The sequence below is a fragment of the Bos indicus genome, chromosome 24 (assembly GCF_029378745.1).
Source record: "Bos indicus isolate NIAB-ARS_2022 breed Sahiwal x Tharparkar chromosome 24, NIAB-ARS_B.indTharparkar_mat_pri_1.0, whole genome shotgun sequence".
Classification (NCBI taxonomy): domain Eukaryota; kingdom Metazoa; phylum Chordata; class Mammalia; order Artiodactyla; family Bovidae; genus Bos; species Bos indicus.
In genome coordinates, this window is record NC_091783.1 from 1,256,275 (window position 1) to 1,275,000 (window position 18,726).

General features: G+C 60.1%; 2 protein-coding genes across 7 annotated transcripts in view; both read right to left on the reverse strand.

Moving 5' to 3' along the window:
- NFATC1 (nuclear factor of activated T cells 1) overlaps positions 1–6,033 on the reverse strand; it is an 87,011-nt gene extending 80,978 nt beyond the window's left edge. The window contains exon 1 of one of the 4 annotated variants that reach the window (XM_070778621.1): positions 5,617–6,033. In XM_070778621.1, coding sequence (XP_070634722.1) covers positions 5,617–5,743 — 127 coding nt within the window. In that variant the 5' untranslated portion in view covers positions 5,744–6,033. Of the gene's footprint in view, positions 1–1,041; positions 1,422–5,616 lie in introns of those variants that run through there. The other 3 variants (XM_070778622.1, XM_070778623.1, XM_019986525.2) reach the window with 3 other exon arrangements.
- An 11,760-nt stretch (positions 6,034–17,793) lies between these two features.
- Positions 17,794–18,726, reverse strand: part of ATP9B (ATPase phospholipid transporting 9B (putative)) — a 151,452-nt gene continuing 150,519 nt past the window's right edge. For all 3 annotated transcript variants that reach the window (XM_019986527.2, XM_070778625.1, XM_070778626.1), the window contains exon 29: positions 17,794–18,320. In XM_019986527.2, the coding sequence (XP_019842086.2) occupies positions 18,184–18,320 (137 nt within the window). In that variant the 3' untranslated portion in view covers positions 17,794–18,183. The remainder of the gene's footprint in view (positions 18,321–18,726) is intronic.

An 18,726-nucleotide genomic window follows, 5' to 3' on the forward strand; every position in this document is an offset into this window, starting at 1 on the left:
CGAGCCTCACATCTGTTCAGAAAACTGCCACGCTCTCCCACCCTCGCCTGCCTTGGCTCCCACCCACCCAAAGGCCTGGGGACCCACAGCCCAGAAGAGGAAAAGGGAGGCCATCCAGGGAGGACTGATTCAGGCCACATTGGCCTGGTTGGAACATTTGTTTTTTAAAAAAACGAGCAGGACGCTGCAGTTTTAAAAGAGGGGTGGTGAATGATACGGAAAATATTATACAGTCATTGCAGAGCTGGGTACCCAACGGTGCCAAGCTGCTGGGCTCAGCTTCACCACTTCCCCGCCACGTGGGCAGGGCCAGAGAGAGTGTCCTGCAGACAAACAAGAAAGGAGGCTGACAGGGGACACAAGAGACAGGTGGGGGGCCAGGCTGCAGGGAGGGGCTCCGGGCGCCCTCCACTTGGGGCGGCCTCCAGCTCAGGCCCAGTCTTCCTGCAAAACTGGGTGACTGCTCAACGTCTCATTCCTATTGGAGAGCACGCACCCAGTCCCGGGGGCTGGAGGGTTCCTGCATCAGCTGCTTGTTTAAGTAGAACCTTTATTTTTGACAGAGAAGAGAAAATGAAAGAAAGAAAAGGCCGGGGAACTCGGTGGTCGCGGGGCCTGAAGGCTGGTTCCCCTGGGACTTTTCCTGGTGGGGCGGGAGGTTTTAGCGCTGAGGGCACAAGGAGCCTGGAGGGCAGACGTAGGGGCTCCTGGCCCCCGCCCCGCGGGACGTCCACGTCCGGGGCCTGGCGCCCTGTCCCCTGGCAGGAACAGTACCCACCGCGCCCTAAAGAGGAGGCCCCTCCAGCGGGACGGCGCCCGGAGCCTAGCCCATTTGGCAAGGCGACCCTACGACCCCAGAGGGCCTCCCCCGCCGCCCCGCTCGCCCCTCAGCTTGGACCTGTTTTCTGCCCGGGCGCCGCGGAGGGTGGGACGGAGGCCGGGGGGGCGCCCCGGGCAGAGGGGCGGGAGCCGGGCGCGCCTCCAGACCGGCCCCTCCCGACCCGGATCCGCCGCCCGCCCCGCGCCCGGCCGCGCACCCACCTGCGGGGGCCGCGACGGCGCCCTCGTCGCTCTGGTTAAACTCGAAGAGGAAGTCAAAGTCGAACTCCTGGTCCTCCTCCAGCCCCGTCATGTTGGGTCGGGGGTCAGAGGGCCAGGGCCGGAGTCGGGGTTCGAGGTCAGGGGTCCAGGGTGGGGGTCGGGGCTCGGGTTCCGAGTCCTAGGTCAGGGGTCCGAGGTCAGGGTCGGGATCAGATTCAGGGTCCGGGGTCTCATGGGGTCTGGGGTCGAGGCGGGGTCGGGCTCCTGGTCGGGGTCTAGTGTCGGGGTCCCGGGCCGGGCTCCGTGATCGGGCGCGGGCCGCGGGCACCTGTGGTCGCGCCGCCGGGACTCGGCTGCGCCCGGGCTCGGCCGCGCGTCCTCGGTAACGTGACTCCCGCGCCCCTCCCCCCCGGCCCTCCCCCGCCGCGCCCCTCCCCCCGCTGTTTCCGGGTTTACATAAACAAGCGGCTCGCCGGCCGCCGGCTTCCGAGTTTTAAATAAACTCTCCCCGCGAGCCGGAGCGCACGCCTTTCACTGGTGTCCCGGCTCCCCGCGCCCCCACCCGCGCCCGGGGGCCCCCCCAGGGAAGCTCTCGGGGTCGGCCCCCCAGCGCGAGGGAGATCCCCGGGTGCCTCCCGGATCTGCGCTCGGGGGGTGCACTGGTGCCAGAGGGGCACACGGGGTCTCCGGCCACCTCCGTCCGCCCCGCGGCCCTAGAACCCCTGCGGCGGGAGTCGGGTGGACAGAAGCTGGGAGTGCGGACGGGACCTGGCGGTGTACCCCCGCCAGCCCGCAACCTCGCTCGGGGAGGCGGGCGCAGCGAGCGGCATCGGCGGCTCCACCGGGGAGGGGGCTGGAGGGAGGGGCGCAGAGCCCGGGACGCGCGGCCCTGACCACAGCGGCTCCGCTGAGCGGCCGAAGGGACCTCCAGGCTGCCGCCCGCCCCTGGGTCGGGGAGCCCCCACCTCCGTCCTGCTGGAGCCCCGCAGGCCGGGCCGGCTCAGAACCCCCTGGATGGCAGGGCCGGCTTTCAGAGGAGCAGCTTCTTCCCCCAACCCGCACGCACGATACTGCGCTCCGGCCCGGGCAGCTTAGATCTCCACCCCGCCCCCCCAGCCCCACCCTGAGAGTCAGGAGGTGGGAGGTCGTGGGGACGCCCGGGCGGCGGCGCAGCCTTCCAGCGCGGCCTGCTACGGGCAGGCTGATGCCCAACTAGCTACCTTTCCTTTTTGTGACCCCGCTCACTTTAGTCCCTCAAATTACTGAAACACGCGTGCAAACGCCTGTGGGCCCACGAGTAGCCTGCCAACCATCCCTGAATAACCCCAGAGCTCCCCCAGGCCGAGCGAGAAGAGGGGGAGCCCGCGGGGGTGACACCCAAGGCCGGGGCGCAGAGCAGCGTGTGCGCACAAAGTCCGTGTAGAGCTAGGCCCTCCTGAGACCAGCCCGCCCCCGGCCCAACTGGACTTTCTCCCAGCCGTTCTACTTCCCCAGGGTCTTGGCGCCCCGTGAAAGCAACATCTGGAAAAGCCCGAGAAAGGTGGTCAGGAAGGCGGGGTGGGGGGGGGGGGGGGGGGGGGGGAGGCAGAGGATCGCCCACGGGGGAAGGAGGCGGTGCTCAATGGTCCGTTTCTGCGACTCTGCTGCTAATCCAGCCTGTCGCGTCCTCCCCTCTCCTGCAGGCCCTCGGCCCCTGGGGACCAATTTTTCCGGAAGCAGAGAACCTGGGAGTCACCCGACACCCCCCAAACCTCTTCTCTCTCAGGACCTTTTCAAACGGCTGGTTTTCTCTCGTGATAAACTATAGTTCACTTTGGCCTGATTTAGTTTCTAATAATAGTCCCAACTTTGAGATGTATGTTGGAGGGCTGTTTTGTTTTAGTTTGCTTTTTTTGCTGACCTTCAGGCAAATGGAAGTTCTGTTTTCCGTTCAGAAGCCACAGCATTTCATTTTTCTCTCTTTTTTTTTTTTAAGTTCAGCCACTTTATCACCCTCGCCAAAAACTTACACACAAACCTAACAGCCTCTACCCACTGTTTACACCAAAACGTCTCTCTGGACTGTTTTGTCCTGGAGAAAGTGGGTTTATCCTTCCCGGTGGACCCGAGTCCCCCAGGGTCAGGACTCAGGTCTGCTTTGTCCCAAGGAGAAGCTGACCCCCCACCAAGGTCGCCCGAGAGGGGGCCGTTTTCTAACTGGTCCCCCACCAGCACCCTCAGTGCCTTGCGTCTTGTAAATGGTTTGGAGCTATTTGCCAATTCAGCAGACACTCCTGTCTTGATGGAAATGTTTAGCTTGGCGCTTCCTCCCAGCGGCGGCGGGTGTGCTCGGGGCCCAGGCCTCCAGCCCTGCGAGCGATGCGGCCACGGGGCCTTTCTAATCTGGATTAGGAGACGACGCGGAGCGAGGCGGGAGAACAGGGCGGGCTTTGTTCAGTCCTGGAGCGCCCCAGGCATTCCGTGTGGAGCAACTTCTGAATGGGTGGTGGGCGTACCTACAAGGCCCGCATTTCTCTGCCTTCCCCACGCGGAAAAACAAGCACAGGGCCTTCCCGAACAACAGGCCTAATGAGCTTTGACCAGATGCTCATTAAACTGGAGGGGAAGGCTGGGGATTCCCTCAGATTCTCAGATGGGCAACCAAAGCCCAGTCTGGCCTGCGGGGAAGGCCAGATCCTTCCGCCAGCCCTGAGCAAGGCAGGCGTGGACCTGCAGACGGGCTCTTGCCTCTCACACCCCGCTCCTGTCTGTATGAAGGATTAGATCATGCTTTCTGGTTGGCCTAATTCTGCAGTCCTGATACATGCACCGATATTTGTTTAGTCGAAGGGTATCACCGCGCCTGGCTAGCTGTCTCAGCACTGGCGCCTTAGAATGTATTCTCTTACGTAGGAAACAGGACAAATAATCACCCCCTCATAGATGTCTTTTCTTCTTGTAAGAGAAAAAAAAAAAAAGGACCCTTTATTGACGACAGACCACCGACTGCTCAAGTAAAGAGATCTAAACTTTGAAAGGCCCACATATTTAAAAAGCAGTGGTAAGAAATATGTGGGGAAACTTTGATGTAAAGTGTCCAAAGATGTAAAATCAAAATCTCGACAACTTTTAAAACTTTTCTGACAGTAACAGCTCGTCCTGTAAGCATTATCTACTGCTTACATTTAAACATTTTCTAAATTGGCATGAAATGGTAAGAAACATAAGGTGTATGCTAATATATATCTTCCCTTGATTAAAACTACATATAAATAACATAAGACATCAAGGCCCTGACCCCCATATGACGTTCTTACATTGAATGTAGGGTCTTGAGCGCATGTTTGCTGACGGTAAGAAGTTCTCCAGAGCAGGCAGTCTTTGAAAACTGCAGCTGTGATGCAAGTGGGGCCGTCATATTTATTAGAATCGTGCAGGAAGCAGTAGCATTTAGTTTCTAGCACTTCCCAGAAGGATGTCTGCCCTTATAAAATATGAGTACTCATTACACATTGGCAGCCTTGGCAGTTTTCTTAAAATAATTTAGACAAAGTACTTCAGCGCTGATAAGGCGTTTGGAAAGGTGTCTCTGGCTTCCACCAGAGCCCTGGCCCCGGTGGCCCCTCACAGGAGGCTAATCACCCCTTTGCTCCCGGCTAATGAGGGTGGTGGGGGAGTTCGGGGTGATGGTGGCGGTTTCTAAGGGCGGGTGAGGGGTGAATGTGAGGGGCTGTGGACCCGAGGCTGCACGAAGGAGGGTCGCCAGCAGACTATCAGTCGCGGCCTCGCCATCACCGGCTTCAGGGCAGACGCTTATGCCATCCTTGTGACTATGAAAAAGTAGCTTGAAACTCGGCAGGCCCTTCCCAGACTGTCCTGAAACATCTACGGTTGGAACTCTCAAATCCACAAGATTGCAAACTGGTTTGAATTAGGGGCTGCGCCCCACCGCGCCTTTCATCGCTTTTAGTTCTGCGGGTCGAGCCATCGGCGTGGCGGCGCCTTACGGAGCGGTTCCCGTGGCCCGGTGCCTGGAGAGAATCCGCCCCCCTCTAAGTTCGTAGAGGGGAGCAGAGATCCCCACATCACTGTACGGCTGGTCTTCGAGGCTACAGGGTGGCCCGGCCCCACTGGGGAAGAAACCGGGCCATCCCTCTTTCCTAAAGAAGCCTCGCTTCTCCCCAAAATGTCCTTCCTTTGTGGCTCTGTCGGCCCTAACCTCGCTGGTCCCCAAGCCGCCTGCATATGAACCGAGTTTCTACAGCGGGATCTGCCGAGCGGCTGCACCAGCGAAGGCCAAGTGCGCGCACTCAGCGCTAGAGAAGAGGAGACACCTATTGGCAAGAAGGCGCGTTCGAAATCAGGGCCGCTCTGGGGAAACACCAGGGGGACACCGGTTCCCAATCTTTGCAGCGCGCCCGCTGCGCGCTCGGCTGCCCGCGCCCCTCCCCGCGCGCGGACACCAGACTGGCCTGCTCGCCCCTCCCCAGGCCGGGAGCCCGCCGGGCGCAGGCGGGATCGGCGCGGGGCTCAGGGTGCGGGGCCGCCCCCACGCCTCGGGGGCCGCGGTGGGGGACTGCGGCTGCGCCCGCTTACCTTCCTCTGCTGACTTCATGGTGCCGCCGGCGGGCGCCGAGGGCCCCAAAGTTTCTCCGCTCCCGCCGACTGCAACCGGAGGGCCGAGTGGAAACTTGGAAGGGACTGGAAAACTGGTACTTGGCATCCACGCGGCGGCGGCGGCGGCGGCAAGCAGGAGGAGGAGCGGGAGAAGTGGGCGCCTCGCGCTGCCGCCCGGGGTCCGGTCTCCCGCGAAAGGCCCCCTCTCCCCTGGCCGACGTGCTCCGGCCCGGGCTCAGCTCAGCCCGCGCGCCCCAGAGAAATGTGGTGGGAGGGTGTGTGCGCGCGTGGCGGAGCCGGGCTGCGGCCCCGGGAGCCCCGCAGGGTGGCGGTGGCCGGGGCTCGGAGGTGTGCGCCCGCGCCCCGGTCCCCGCGCCCGGCCGCCCTCCCCGGCGCGGTGACTGTGCCGGCGAGTTCGGAGTCTCTGAGTCTCGCTCTGACGCAGGGCCGCGCTCTGCCTCCTGCCTTTTTAAAGCTGGAAAATACCTCCCCCGCCTCCCCGCTGGCCCGGCCGCTCCCGCGCCCCCTCCCTGCCGTGACATCACGCCCCCGCCCGCCCGAGCCGGCGCTGGGCCCGGGGGACCAGCCGCCGAGCGGCCGCCCCTCCCCGCGCCGGGCCGCCGCTCGCCCGTCCCGCGGGGCGCAAGGGGGGCGGACAGGGGTGCATGCGGAGAGGCTGGGGCGCACCCGGCGCGCGGCCCGGCCCGGACGCCTGGGTCCACTCGGGTGTCCTGAGAGAACCGCACTGCGCTTTAATGAGGGGGGCGGGGCGGGGCGGGGAGGGGGGCCGACGGGGGTGCCGAGAGAGCCCTGCATGCTGAAGTCATTATGTAAAATCGCAGGCTTCCCCCGCTGTGGAAATTTGGAAAAGCGCTTCCACTGGCAGGCCCGAGAAAGGAAATTCCCATCCCGCTAAATTACTAACAGATTGCACGGCAGTCCCGGGACGTGGAGTCACTGTCATTTTTCTTCTGTAAATATCTGAGCGACCCAGATTGCCTGTTGCACGGCTGGCTGGCGCGGGGCGGCGGGGAGGGGGGGTGGGGCGTGGAGAACCACGAGCCCCTCCCCGGGCTCCCAGCCGTCGCCCCCGGCCGGCCCCTAGGGCCAGGGCGGTTTACGGGCGCGACTGGGGTTTCCAGCCGACGGGGGCTGGTCCACTCGCCTCGCGGGGGAGGCCTCTCCAAGCGGCCGTTTCACTTCACTCTTTCCTCTTTCAAGCCCTCCTGCTTCTTGGTGCAGCTCAGCGGCCAAAATGGGACCATATCTTCGTGTTGGCCTTGGATGGAAGGGACGGAGTGTTGGGGCAGTTAAAATGTCTGGTGTTTAAGAATCATAAATATATTGCACGACACCCTATGTGGGTTAAAATAAACCCAAAGCAGAAGACGTGTCTGCCGCAGGGACCAAGAGGCCTGCGGCTCGCGGGTGGGTGCTCCCAAAGGACTCCACGCCCGGCACCCGGGGAAAGGGGGATGCCACGCTTGACCCAGTGCGGGGGGGGGGGGGGGTTGCCCTGCCCTCGGTGCGACATTAAACAACAGGAAGGCGCCCTGCGGGGGGATGCCCACGTCACCACCGCGGTTGTCGGTTCATCCCAGTGGAGTCGGCCTGACTGGGCGCAGGTCTCCCCTGGGGGTCTCCCCTGGGGGTCTGGTGGGGGTCAGGACACTCCTGGTGTTATTACCTGTGGGTCAGCGCACGTTCTGGGAGCTGGCCCGCCAGGCGCCCCGAGCCCCAGGCAAAGGGCCGGGGGGGACCCCGCGGGGACGCAGTGGCTGGGGCTGGGAGACCCCGCGAGGACGCTGGAGGCCCAAGAGGGGGAACCGCTCGCGCTTACCGAGGGGGTAGGGTCGCGAGGACGCGGGACGGAGGGAGGCGGGGCGGGGGGGGAGAAAGGTGGGGGAAGCGGAGACTGGGGGGCGGGGACTCGGGGGGCGGGACGTGCGTCCGGAGCTGGCAGCCGCCAGGGGGCGCCCCGCCCCTCCCCCTTCCCCCCGCCCCCGCCTCCCTCTGCAAAGATGCGCTGGTGAGTCCCCGGCCCCCTAGTCTACGGGCTCGGGTTTTGCCTGGAGAGTTTGTCGGCGCGAGTGCCCGCCCCACTAGGGGAACGGGCCGGGAGGAGAGGCCGAGTCGTGGCGTGGAGCGAAGGGAGGTCTGGAGAGTTGTGTCAAAAGGAAGGCTGACTCTCGCCCCCTCCGCCCGCCCCTCTCGGGCTTTCAGGGGCGCGGGGCTCCTGCGGCTCCTGCGGCCCCGGAGCCTGCGGGACCCCTCGGGGCGGGAGTGCCACTCGGCCATTGGCCGCCGCCTCCTCCTCCTCTTCCTCCAATAAATAATTTTCACTCCATCCAGAAAAGCTCTTTTCCTGTCTGCTCTCAACGCGCCCCTCATTCCCCCGCCCGGGTGACGGTGTCCCGTCTGTTTCCCTCTGTTTAATGCCGTTGCCCGGACCACGGTGGCCGCGCGCCAGGGCGCAGGGAGTCCCGGAGGCGGCGGCGCAGCTCCGCGGCCAGCGCGCCCCCGTGTCCGCCTCGGGCCGGCCCTGCGGCCACCGCGGGGCCACCGGCCTCGTCCCCGCGCCCGCGGCCCCCCGGCGCCCCTTCCGCCTTTCTGGGTCCTCCGGCCCCGCTCGAGGTGTGTTTATAGCTGCTACTAGGAGAGACGTTACACGGGTTTTATTTTAAGAATTGGTGATGACTAACGAAGTTAAAAGGAGCTTAGGACAGAAAACAAGACTATTTTTAGATTACTGTTGTTTCTGTGGATTATTGGGGCAAATACACCCAAAGAAGCTTACCACTTTCAAAGTCCCTTTAGTGCCAAATCCTTTCTTCTGGTGCACACTTGGGTATTCATCTTCCTGCTCAATATTTTCTATAGACTTTGCAGTCGCTGTTGTTCTCGGTTTTGTGTTCAAGTACAAGTGCTATGGAGATGGCACCCTCAGCGCCCGCGGCCTGGGGACCGGCTCTGGAGGACCTGGGAGGCACTGGTCTGGCCAGAGCTGCCTGAAGGGGCTGCTGTGTCCCCTGCCCTGGGAGCCCCGCTGGGGACCCCTTGGTCCCACTTTCCAGCTTCTGCACCCCCAGCCTGGCAGGGCCTTCTGGGCAGGTGCAGCTGGTGTCCACCCTTTCTTGCTGTTCCCTTGTTGCACACCCAGGTGCCACTTCTTGCTCATGAAAATCACCTCAGACATCTGTGAGTTGAATGTAAATGCTTTTGTTCTCGCCAGGTCCACCTCCAAGCCCTGGCAGTGCCAGTTTAAAGTTCTCCCATTTGGAACCACTTTGAGCATGCGATTTCTCTAAAGGGCAGGTGTGCATTCCTCCTGCAGCACCTCTGAGCAGCCTGCAAGAGGCTTACAGACTGAACCAAGTGTTGGCAGACATGCTTGGCTACATGGGCATTGAGCCAGAGGGTAGAGATAGGCATTAAGTGAAAAATCAGAATTGCATGCATGTTAAGTTGCCTTAGTTGTGTCCGACTCTGCAACTCTACGGACCGCCGCCCACCAGGCTCCTCTGTCCATGAGGATTCTCCAGGCAAGAATACTGGAGAGGGTTGCTGTGCCTTCCTCTAGGGGATCTTTCCGACCCAGGAATCAAACCCACATCTCTATGTCTACCTGCATTGGCAGGCAGGTTCTTTACCAGTAGCGCCACCTGGGAAGCCCAAAAATCACAATTAGGAAGAGTTTGTTTACTTCTAAGTAAACTTTGCTGAGGTTCTTTTAAAAAGCCATTGACAGTAAACCTGCCAGTTGTGCCTGAAGTTGAAAAAGATGGGTCTGCACACCTGTGAGTTCCCTTTTCTGTTAGGGGTGTCCTTAGAGGTCCGTACATTTCTGGTTTGGAGGTTCTGCTCTGAGATTTTCCCTGTGAAGTAGCTCTTGAATCTTCTCCTCGTCCCTGAGACAGCACAGGGGCTTCTTCATCTCCAGACCACCCACTCCAGGCGTCCCACCACTGGGCTAAAACTGCAGTCCTCAGCCAGTGTCAGCACGGCCAGGGCTGGTCAGCATCCCTGCCGAAGACTCAGCATGGCACCTCCCGCCCTTCGCCCTCCACGTGGCCCGCCCTGAGTCTCAGCAGCGGCTCCCCTGGTCCAGTGGAGAACGTTCTCTCTGGACAGTGTCCCATGTGACTCTGAGGGGAACGTGTGTTCTGCCGCGCCTGGGTGGCGTGTCCTAAGGATGTCGGGTGGGCCTCGCTGGTATGCCTCCCTGGGCTCAGGTCTTCTGTTTCGTGGTTGGTCTTCTGCCTGGTTGCCACACCCATGATTGAAGGCAGGGCCCTTCCTGACATCTCCCACTATTGCTGCAGCGTTGCCTCTCCCTTCCTCCCGTCAGCTTCTGTGGCATATATTCTGGGCCTCTGTGGCTAGATGCACATATATTTATAATTTTTACCTCTTCCTGATGGATGGGCCCTGTAATCGTTATGAAACATGCCTCTTTGTTTAATGACATTTTCTGTGTGTTAAAATCTATTTTATCTGACATTCATACAGCCGTTCCAGCTTCCCGACCTTGTTCTTTGCATAATGTATGTTTTTCCACTTTAGTCCATTCGTGAGTCTAAAGTGCACCTACTGTAGCCGGGTTCGGGTTGGATCACATTTTCTTTTGATCAGCTTGTTAAATCCATCCACATTTAATGTTAGTATTGATATCATTGGATTTATATCTGCCATTTCATTTTTCTTGTTTTCTGTTTTCCTCCCGTTGGTTTGTTCCTCTGTTCCTCCTTTATTGCTTTATGTTAAGTGAATGTTTTCTGATGTAGCAAAATGAATTCTTTAGTGCTTTTTACCCCTTTTAAAGTTATTTCTTTAGTGGATTTACCACAGAAATATTAACATCACAGTCAGCTTCAGATGCCTAGTAGCTTAATTTCAGTGACAGACATAACCATGAATCCTATGTGGGTTCATTCCTTTCTCCTCTTTTTATGGTAACATGTTAACGAATGGTGATGCTGCAGACCCAGCGGGGCTCTGGTGCTCCTTCACCACCTGCAGGCATCTCCTTCCTCCCAGCTTTGTTTCACCCACTTCCTTGGTTCTGGTGAAAATATTACACTTGTCTTACATTTCCACTAATTATAGGCCTCACATTACATTATATCTGTATTATTTTATACGATTGCTTTTTAAACCAGTTATTGGAATAAAGGAGGAAAATATACATTTGTACTGCTTCATAAAATGACGTACTTACCTTTAACAGCACTGTTTATTCATGTGGCTTCAGTGTCTGTCTGGGGTCACCCGCTTTCCACCTGAAGAACTTCCTTTATTTCTTGTAAGGTGGGTCTGCCAGCAGCAAGTTCTCAGTGTTTGTTTATCTGGGAAAATCTTCATTTCACCCTCGCTTTTGAAAGGTAGTTTTGCTGAGTATCAGATTCTTGGTTTGCAGTGTTCTCCTCTGAGCACACTGGTGTGTTGCCCACTGCCTTCCAGCCTGCGGAAGTCTCCTTTGGGCTCAGTCCCCTGGGGCAGCGGAAGTGACCTTGGGATTTTTGTCGTGTCTGCAATCCTCAGCGCTTTCACAGTGATGCAGGCCAAGGTCCTCTCTGTTGAAAGGGAGGCCAGAGGCGGATTTCTGGGCCCACCTGAGACCCCGCCTGTGGGCTCCTTACCTGGGAGGAGCTGCCTCCCCTCTGCCGCTCGTCTGCTTTGCTGTGGACTCAGCCTCAGCTGGGACCCCAGGCCGCACCGGAACCCCAGCTGGCCCTGGGGTCTGTCCTGCTCTGCGAGGCCCACAAGGGCCTGGCGGCCTCTGAGGCGGACCCAGGAGGGGTGAGGATGCCCCGTGGAGCAGAGTCCCCGCAGTTCCCCTCCATCCTCTTGAGGGATCCTGCACGGGCTCCTGCTGCCCTGGGTCCCTCCCAGCAGCCTCAGGCCAAACCTATGTTTCTGAGAGCTGAGGGCGTGCGGAGGCGGCGGGCACTCCACACCCCCCATATCTGGCTGGCTGGGCATCTGCTCTGGCCACCGACCTGGCTGGAGGGAACTAGGGTCCTCCTCTGGTTTCTGGCAAGCTTCACGGTTTGCACCTGTGAGCTCACTATGCCTTCGTTTTGCAGAATGGTAACAGGAACAGTCTTCTGATGGCAACTCTTAAATTCAGCAGTGGCCCAAGGCGAGCAGTTTTCCATCCCAGTCTTGGGCCGAGGTTGGCGGGGTTGGGGGGTGGTCTGGGTCCCTTTCTCGCTCTAATTGGCTTCGCTTTTGCACACAGTGAGTTTTCGGGAGGGGCGGGCACAGGACCCCAGGCACAGGCCAGCACCCCCTCCCCAGCCCGGGGCTCTGGCCCAGCGTGGGAGGAGATGGAATCCGCCCATGGCTTGGGTCTGCCGAGCTTCCCAAACTATTTTTAAAGTGTTTTTGGTTCAATAAAGCTCTAAACAAGTTTTGCCAGGCACTTTTTCCATTAATTTTTAAACTGGAGTGAATTTCAAGGGAAATTTAATCCATGTGCTTCTGATTCATTTACACTTAACTCATGGAGATGCTGCGTTGAACTGTTTGATGTTGAAGCAGAAGTCGGCTTTTTACAAGCCCGCTTGGCCTTTTTTCCTTCTTGGAAACAGGAAGTGGCGTCTTGCCAAAGTGTAAATGGATGGGAACCCTCAGGGAAGATGCTGTTTCAAGCCCACACCCTAGAGCCTGGGGCTGTGGCAGGGCTGGGCTGTGGGGTCCCAGGAGCTGACAGCGGGGGGTTCCAGGCAGGGGCCATGGGCCCGACACCTCCGCACACCCCCAGGCTCCCCCGCATTTGGGCCTCCGGTGCCCAGACAGCAAGAGACCCTGTGCTGTACTTGTCTGCTTACAACGCGTGTGGACACACGCAACACACGCAACACAGTTCACTGTCAACACACGCAACACACGCAACACAGTTGACTATCAACACACGCAACACACGCAACACAGTTCACTGTCAACACACACAACACACGCAACACAGTTCACTGTCAACACACGCAACACACGCAACACAGTTCACTGTCAACACATGCAACACACGCAACACAGTTCACTGTCAACACACGCAACACACGCAACACAGTTCACTATCAACACACGCAACACAGTTCACTATCAACACACACAACACACGCAATACAGTTCACTGTCAACACATGCAACACACGCAACACAGTTCACTGTCAACACACGCAACACACGCAACACAGTTCACTGTCAACACACGCAACACACGCAACACAGTTCACTGTCAACACACGCAACACACGCAACACAGTTCACTGTCAACACATGCAACACACGCAACACAGTTCACTGTCAACACACGCAACACACGCAACACAGTTCACTGTCAACACACGCAACACACGCAACACAGTTCACTGTCAACACATGCAACACACGCAACACAGTTCACTGTCAACACACGCAACACACGCAACACAGTTCACTGTCAACACACGCAACACATGCAACAGTGCACTGTCAACACACGCAACAGAGTTCACTGTCAACACACGCAACACATGCAACACACACAACACACACAACACAGTGCACTATCAACACACGCAACACACTGCACTATCAACCCATGTAACACACGCAACACAGTTCACTGTCAACACACGCAACACACATAACACAGTTCACTGTTGACACAACACACGCAACACAGTTCACTGTCAACGCATGCAACACACGCAACACAGTGCACTATCAACCTACGCAACACACGCAACACAGTGCACTATCAACCCACGCAACACACGCAACACAGTTCACTGTCAACACATGCAACACACATAACACAGTTCACTGTTGACACACATAACACAGTTCACTATGGAAACAATAAGTGTGCGCTTCACTGGCATCAAGTACGGGCACACAGTCGCCATTGTCTGTGGAGTGCTCTCATCTTCTCAAGCTGGCACCCGGATCACCAGCCCCACCCCATCCCCTACCTCCCATTTGTGAACCTGCACACTAAGCTAAGCCCAGGCCCCTTGTGTGGATGGAATCACTCAGTATTTGTCCTTTTAGAACGGCTGTTTCACTCGGCAACATGTCCTCGAGGTCCATCCGGGTTGTTCCCGGTCAGCGCTCCTCCCTGTTGAGGCTGACTCAGCCCGTCGTGGGCAGGGACCTGCTTCCCTCCCTGCTCGTCCGTGGAAGGGTGTTTGCATTGAGTGCACCTCCCCACCGTCAGGAAGTTGCCGGCCTGAGCACGGGTGCAGATACTCCTCGAGACCCTCCCTCTGGCCTCTGGGTGACTGGCCCCCTCGGGGGTCTCTGGCCCACATGCTCCAAGTCGGGCTCCTCCAGGGACCCGCAGCCCATGTTGCTCTGTCGATGGCACTGCAGCGGCTGCTCTGGGCAGGTGCTACAACGTCCTGGCGGCCGTGAGACCTTCCGGCCGGCGGCCAGAACTGGAAGGCAGAGGGGAGGCGGTGGCAAGGCAGGGGACCCCAGGCTGGAGGCACTTTAGAGGACGAATGCCTGCCCTGGTGCAGGCAGAGGACCAAGGCTTCTGGGACCCAAGGACAAAGGGCACGGCTGCAGCCTGGTGGGCTGAGGCTGTTGAGGGGGACTGGGAAGGGACTCAGAAACGCCCCAGGCCTCTCATCCCCGCTGGGAACGGCTCTGTAGCTGGGCCCACCCAAGTCTGTCCGCCCCTCATCACTGCTGTTTAATGATGCATGGCCTGCGTCCTCACGTGGTTCTCATGCAGTGTCCTCCAGATCTGGCCACGTGGGGCCCCAAGCTGCCAGGTGGTCCCTCCTGGGCAGTGTGATGGGGGGCCCTGGACATCCCGGCTCCTAGGGCCACAGCAGGCGGGTCCTAGGGCCACAGCAGGCAGTCTGTAGCTGAGTGGCTCAACTGCCAGGCTGGCAGCTGTGGTTACCAAAATGCCTTCAGCCCCCCTCCACCAAACTCCCCAGCTGGGCATCCACCCAACATTCACCTTCGTTTCCTCCTGAGGACCCGGGTGGGCCCCCGGCTGAGGGCAGAGTGTCCTGCTGAGCATTAGGGTCACGTGGTGGGATGTTGGGGTCTGCATCGCTGACCACACTGGGCGTCCTTCCCCCATAGAGGCTGCTCAGCCTCCAAGTGCCTCATCCAGATCTGACCAGCCTGAGCCCAGCCCCACGGTCCCAAGGTCCTGGAGCCCCCCCCCATGCCCTCCCCCGCCTGTCTGTCACCTGCCCCTCATGCAGGCATTCAGATGGGACGGGGTGGTGGAAGTCAGAATGTCCCAGCAATTGTGGGGGCAGAGCCCGCAGCCTGGCACGTGTGCCCGTGGTGGGGTGCCTGTGGCGGGCAGGAGGGTCCCGGCACACAGGAAGCCCTGCTGGAGGAGGTGGCCACCTGCAGGGTCGTGGGGGCAGCCCCTCACATCCTGGGAGGTCCCAGTGACAGGCTACTCTCCCAGAGGTGGTTAGTGGTGGCGAGGGGGTACAGGCCAGACAGGGACCCCACAACCCTGCACCCAGCTCAGGCTCCAGGGGTGTGGGGACCTCAGGGCTCATTGAGAACATGTGAGGGGAGTAGTGGGAGGCTCCCTCCCCAGAGCCCCTGACGCCCCCAGGGTCCTTGGCATTGGAACTGTGACCCCTGAACTGAGCTGGGCCCATCCAGTTCACTGGGTGTGGGTGCCTTGCCCTCTGGCACCCCCAAGTGGGGCCAGAGCCTCCTCCAGGACCGGCCCGGCCTGGCGCTCTGGGGCCATGTTTGGGGCGTCCCCCTCTGCTCTGCTATTCCGGACACAGGGAGCTGCTCAGCTGGAGCGGGGGCATCACGGGGCTCTGGGGCCAGGAGGCTGCGTCCCAGCCAGTGAGATGTCACCCCAGTGAGGGGAGTGGGCCTGGGGGTGCAGCTGCCTTCCGCTCCTGTTTGGTGAAAACAATAAGAAGCACAGTACCCCTTCTCTTTGGGCGAGACCCCAAAGTCATCATCGTAACTGCAGCCTCCAGACACTCAGACAGACCACTCTCCTTGGCAGCGACAGTCAGGGCTACTCAGGACTAGGACATTGGGGCTGAGTGGACGCCCCGCCAGCTTGCCTGTGTGGAGGGCACCCCCTGTAGTTGTGCCCAGAAGCCCTGGGAGCAACCGTCTAAACTGTGAGGCTCCCCCCGATGCTCAGGAGTCTGGCTTCTCTTAGAGCCGGCTCTCTGAGGGCAGGTGACCCAGCCAGGTGCCGGGCAGGGGACGTGAAGACGCAGCCTGGACCAGACACCCGGCCCCATCATAGAATCAGAGCCGCTTTGGCTCAGCCAGCCAGTCTCTGCACCTTCAGGTCAGGAAGAGCCTGGGAGCCCTGAAGCGACGTTAGGTCACTCTGAACAAACAGCATCCAGGGTTCAGCGCAGTCACCTGACCGTCGTGAGCCTGCCCGGGAGGACCCCTCCGGCTCTGTCTGTCCTGGGCGTGGGCTGTGTGACCGGGTCAGGGGCTCCGCTGCCCAGGGACCCGAGGCCCTGCCCCCTCCGTGCTTCAACCCCGTCCTGCCTTTGCTTCACTCGCTTCTCAGAGGTCGTGTCCACCCTCAGCTCTCCCTTGAGCCCTGACGGGCCACCCAGCCGATGGATGGACGCAGAGCTCCGAGGGGCCTGAGCAGGGCCGATGGACGAGCAGAGTGGGCCCAGCCTCCCCTTGGGAGCTCTGGCCTCCTTGGAAGAAGCCACCGCAGCCCCCGGCAGAGCATCCTGTGACTGGGAACGGAGAGTTCCGCCTGACCCCGGTCACCCCGGCTCAGAGCCCGCCAGGCCCACGGTGGCCGCTCGCCCAGTTGGCAGAAGGGACTGGGGGGTCGGGCAGGGACTCGGGGGCCCCTCCACACGCTGGCTTCCCTGAGCCGGGCGGGCCCCCGACCCTGTAGGCAGCAGAGCTGGGCTGTGGAAGGCGCTGGGGTCGGCCTTTCTCTGCGGCAGCCACATAGCCCAGGCCTGAGAACTGGCTTGGAGAAGAGCAGAGAGGGTCTCTGGCTTTACAATCACGTGGTTGTGAGACTCATAAAGTTCTGCTTTAAGGAAAACGGTGCATGACCTCGGTCCTCCTGGGCCCTAGGGTTCTGCTCACCCAGAGTCTCCCGGCCACCAGGAGGGCGGCGGGCAGAAGAGCGGGGGCCGCGGGCGGGGTCATCCTGGGAGAACCAGGTGTTGCCCGCACTTTACCATGAAGGGGACCCCGGTCCCCATCCAGAGTGTAGTTCGCGTGGACACAGGCCCGTGAGTGAAGGCGGGAATGCGCGGAGAATCTAGCCCAGACCGCTGACTGACCCGAGAGCCCGGAAGTTGGGCCGCCGGCCTTGGCTGCATTCCTTAGTTTCTAGCGCCACCTGCTGGAGTCCCCTGGAATTACACTTGCTCTGCGCGCTCTGTTCATCGGGAGCCCAGCCAGGCCGCCTGAGCAGGAGCCTGAGCAGGCACCGCCCATTGAGGGCCTCTGGGATCACAGGGGCGCAGCCACCGCGCCCCCTGCTAGGGACGCAAACCAGTGCCACCTGCCTGTCGTGCGGGGCCCTTACTGGCAGCTTGGGATGAGACCCCCGCCCGGGACAAAGGAACACCAGGAGCTGTCCAGACTGGGGGTCAGACCAGGGTTTAGCAGGAAGTCAGGGAGCCAGCACAGTGCTTGTGTGGATGGCCAGCTTCCCTGAGTCTAAATTACTCCAGCAAAAAGGGCTTTCAGGAGAACCTGCAGGGTGGACCCACCCAGCAGCAGTGGGAGCAGCCTCCCCGGGACCCCAGGGTCTGCCTGTTTGGGGGCCACAGGACTGTTTGCTGAGAGGAGCTGGGTATGTGAGGGGCTTCCGACTGACGGCCTTTCCTGTGGGGACCTGGCCGGGGACCAGAGTGAGAAGCCCCCCTGGGATGCATCCTGGGCAGTGGCCACCCAGAGGGGGACTTGGAGCACGGCCTGGAGGAGGAAGCGCTCTCCCACGGAAGCACCCGCGAGCGGCCATGGACCGCCTGAGTGCCAGGAGCCAGAAGCAGCAGCAGACTCAGACAAACACCAGAAGGACACGGACAGCTGAGCTAATAGCAGCGCCTCAGGACACACGCGTGTGGCTGCCGTGGGCATGGAGAGGCTGTGCGGGCGCCTGGGACCGGGGTGCGCCTGCAGGAGGCGCGGGGAGGGTGTGGCAGACACAGCCTGGACAGAATGGAGGCTTTATTCTGGTGAAGAAGGGCGACTCTGTTATGACATCAAAGAAACAACCTGAATGTTAGTTGGGAAGTTGCAGGATAGTAAATAAATTTTCATTTCAGTTCCCAGAACTGCAGAGAATGCTGATGTTTTACAGTAACAGGGCTCATATTCCTGGAAACTCAAGCTGGTGCTACATGAAAATTAAACTTTGAAAAACAACAGAAAGGGGAGGAAAAGAAATCCAGCCCCATGAGGACAAGGGGGGGAAGTCCATGGTGCCTAGGCAGGATGTTCATGGCGCCTGGCTGGGCTGCCTGGGCCCTTCTGGCCTCATGGCCTCTCAGCAGCTGCAGTGCTCTGGACATCACGGCCACCAGCCGAAGGTGCAGGGAGGGGCTAGGAGGAGAGCTTGGAGTAGCTGGGCGGGGACAGCTTCCGCTTCAAGTACTTCAGGACATAGAGAGGGAGGCAGCTGACCACTGTGATGGCTGACACTTTCCACACGAAGGTCACAGTCGTGATAAAGGCAACGTCTGTGGGAGAGAAAGCCCAAACAGGTCTCAGGGTGCTGGGGTCGTGGCCCCCCTCCGCCTGCACCCAGGTTACCACAGAGGTGGGCCTGGCAGAGCCTCGGGGTCCCTGTGAAGGCACTGTTCTGCCTGCATCAGGTGAAGGGTTCGCAACAGGAGGCAGGAACCCCCCGTGTTCAGGGGCAGATGCGCACAATGGAGCCCATGATGGGTTGGACCTTCTGGGCCTGTCTGGAGTCAGCAGAGCCATCTCCGCAAGTCTGCCCCCCACGGGTCCTGCTGACCCAGGGGACGTGCTGGGCCGACCTCCAGCCTGGCGGAGGTTAGGCTGTCCTGATGCTGACGGGGAGAGCCGCGTGGGAACCTGGCTGGGCGATCGCCTTCAGGACGTGCCAACCCTGCAGGCTGT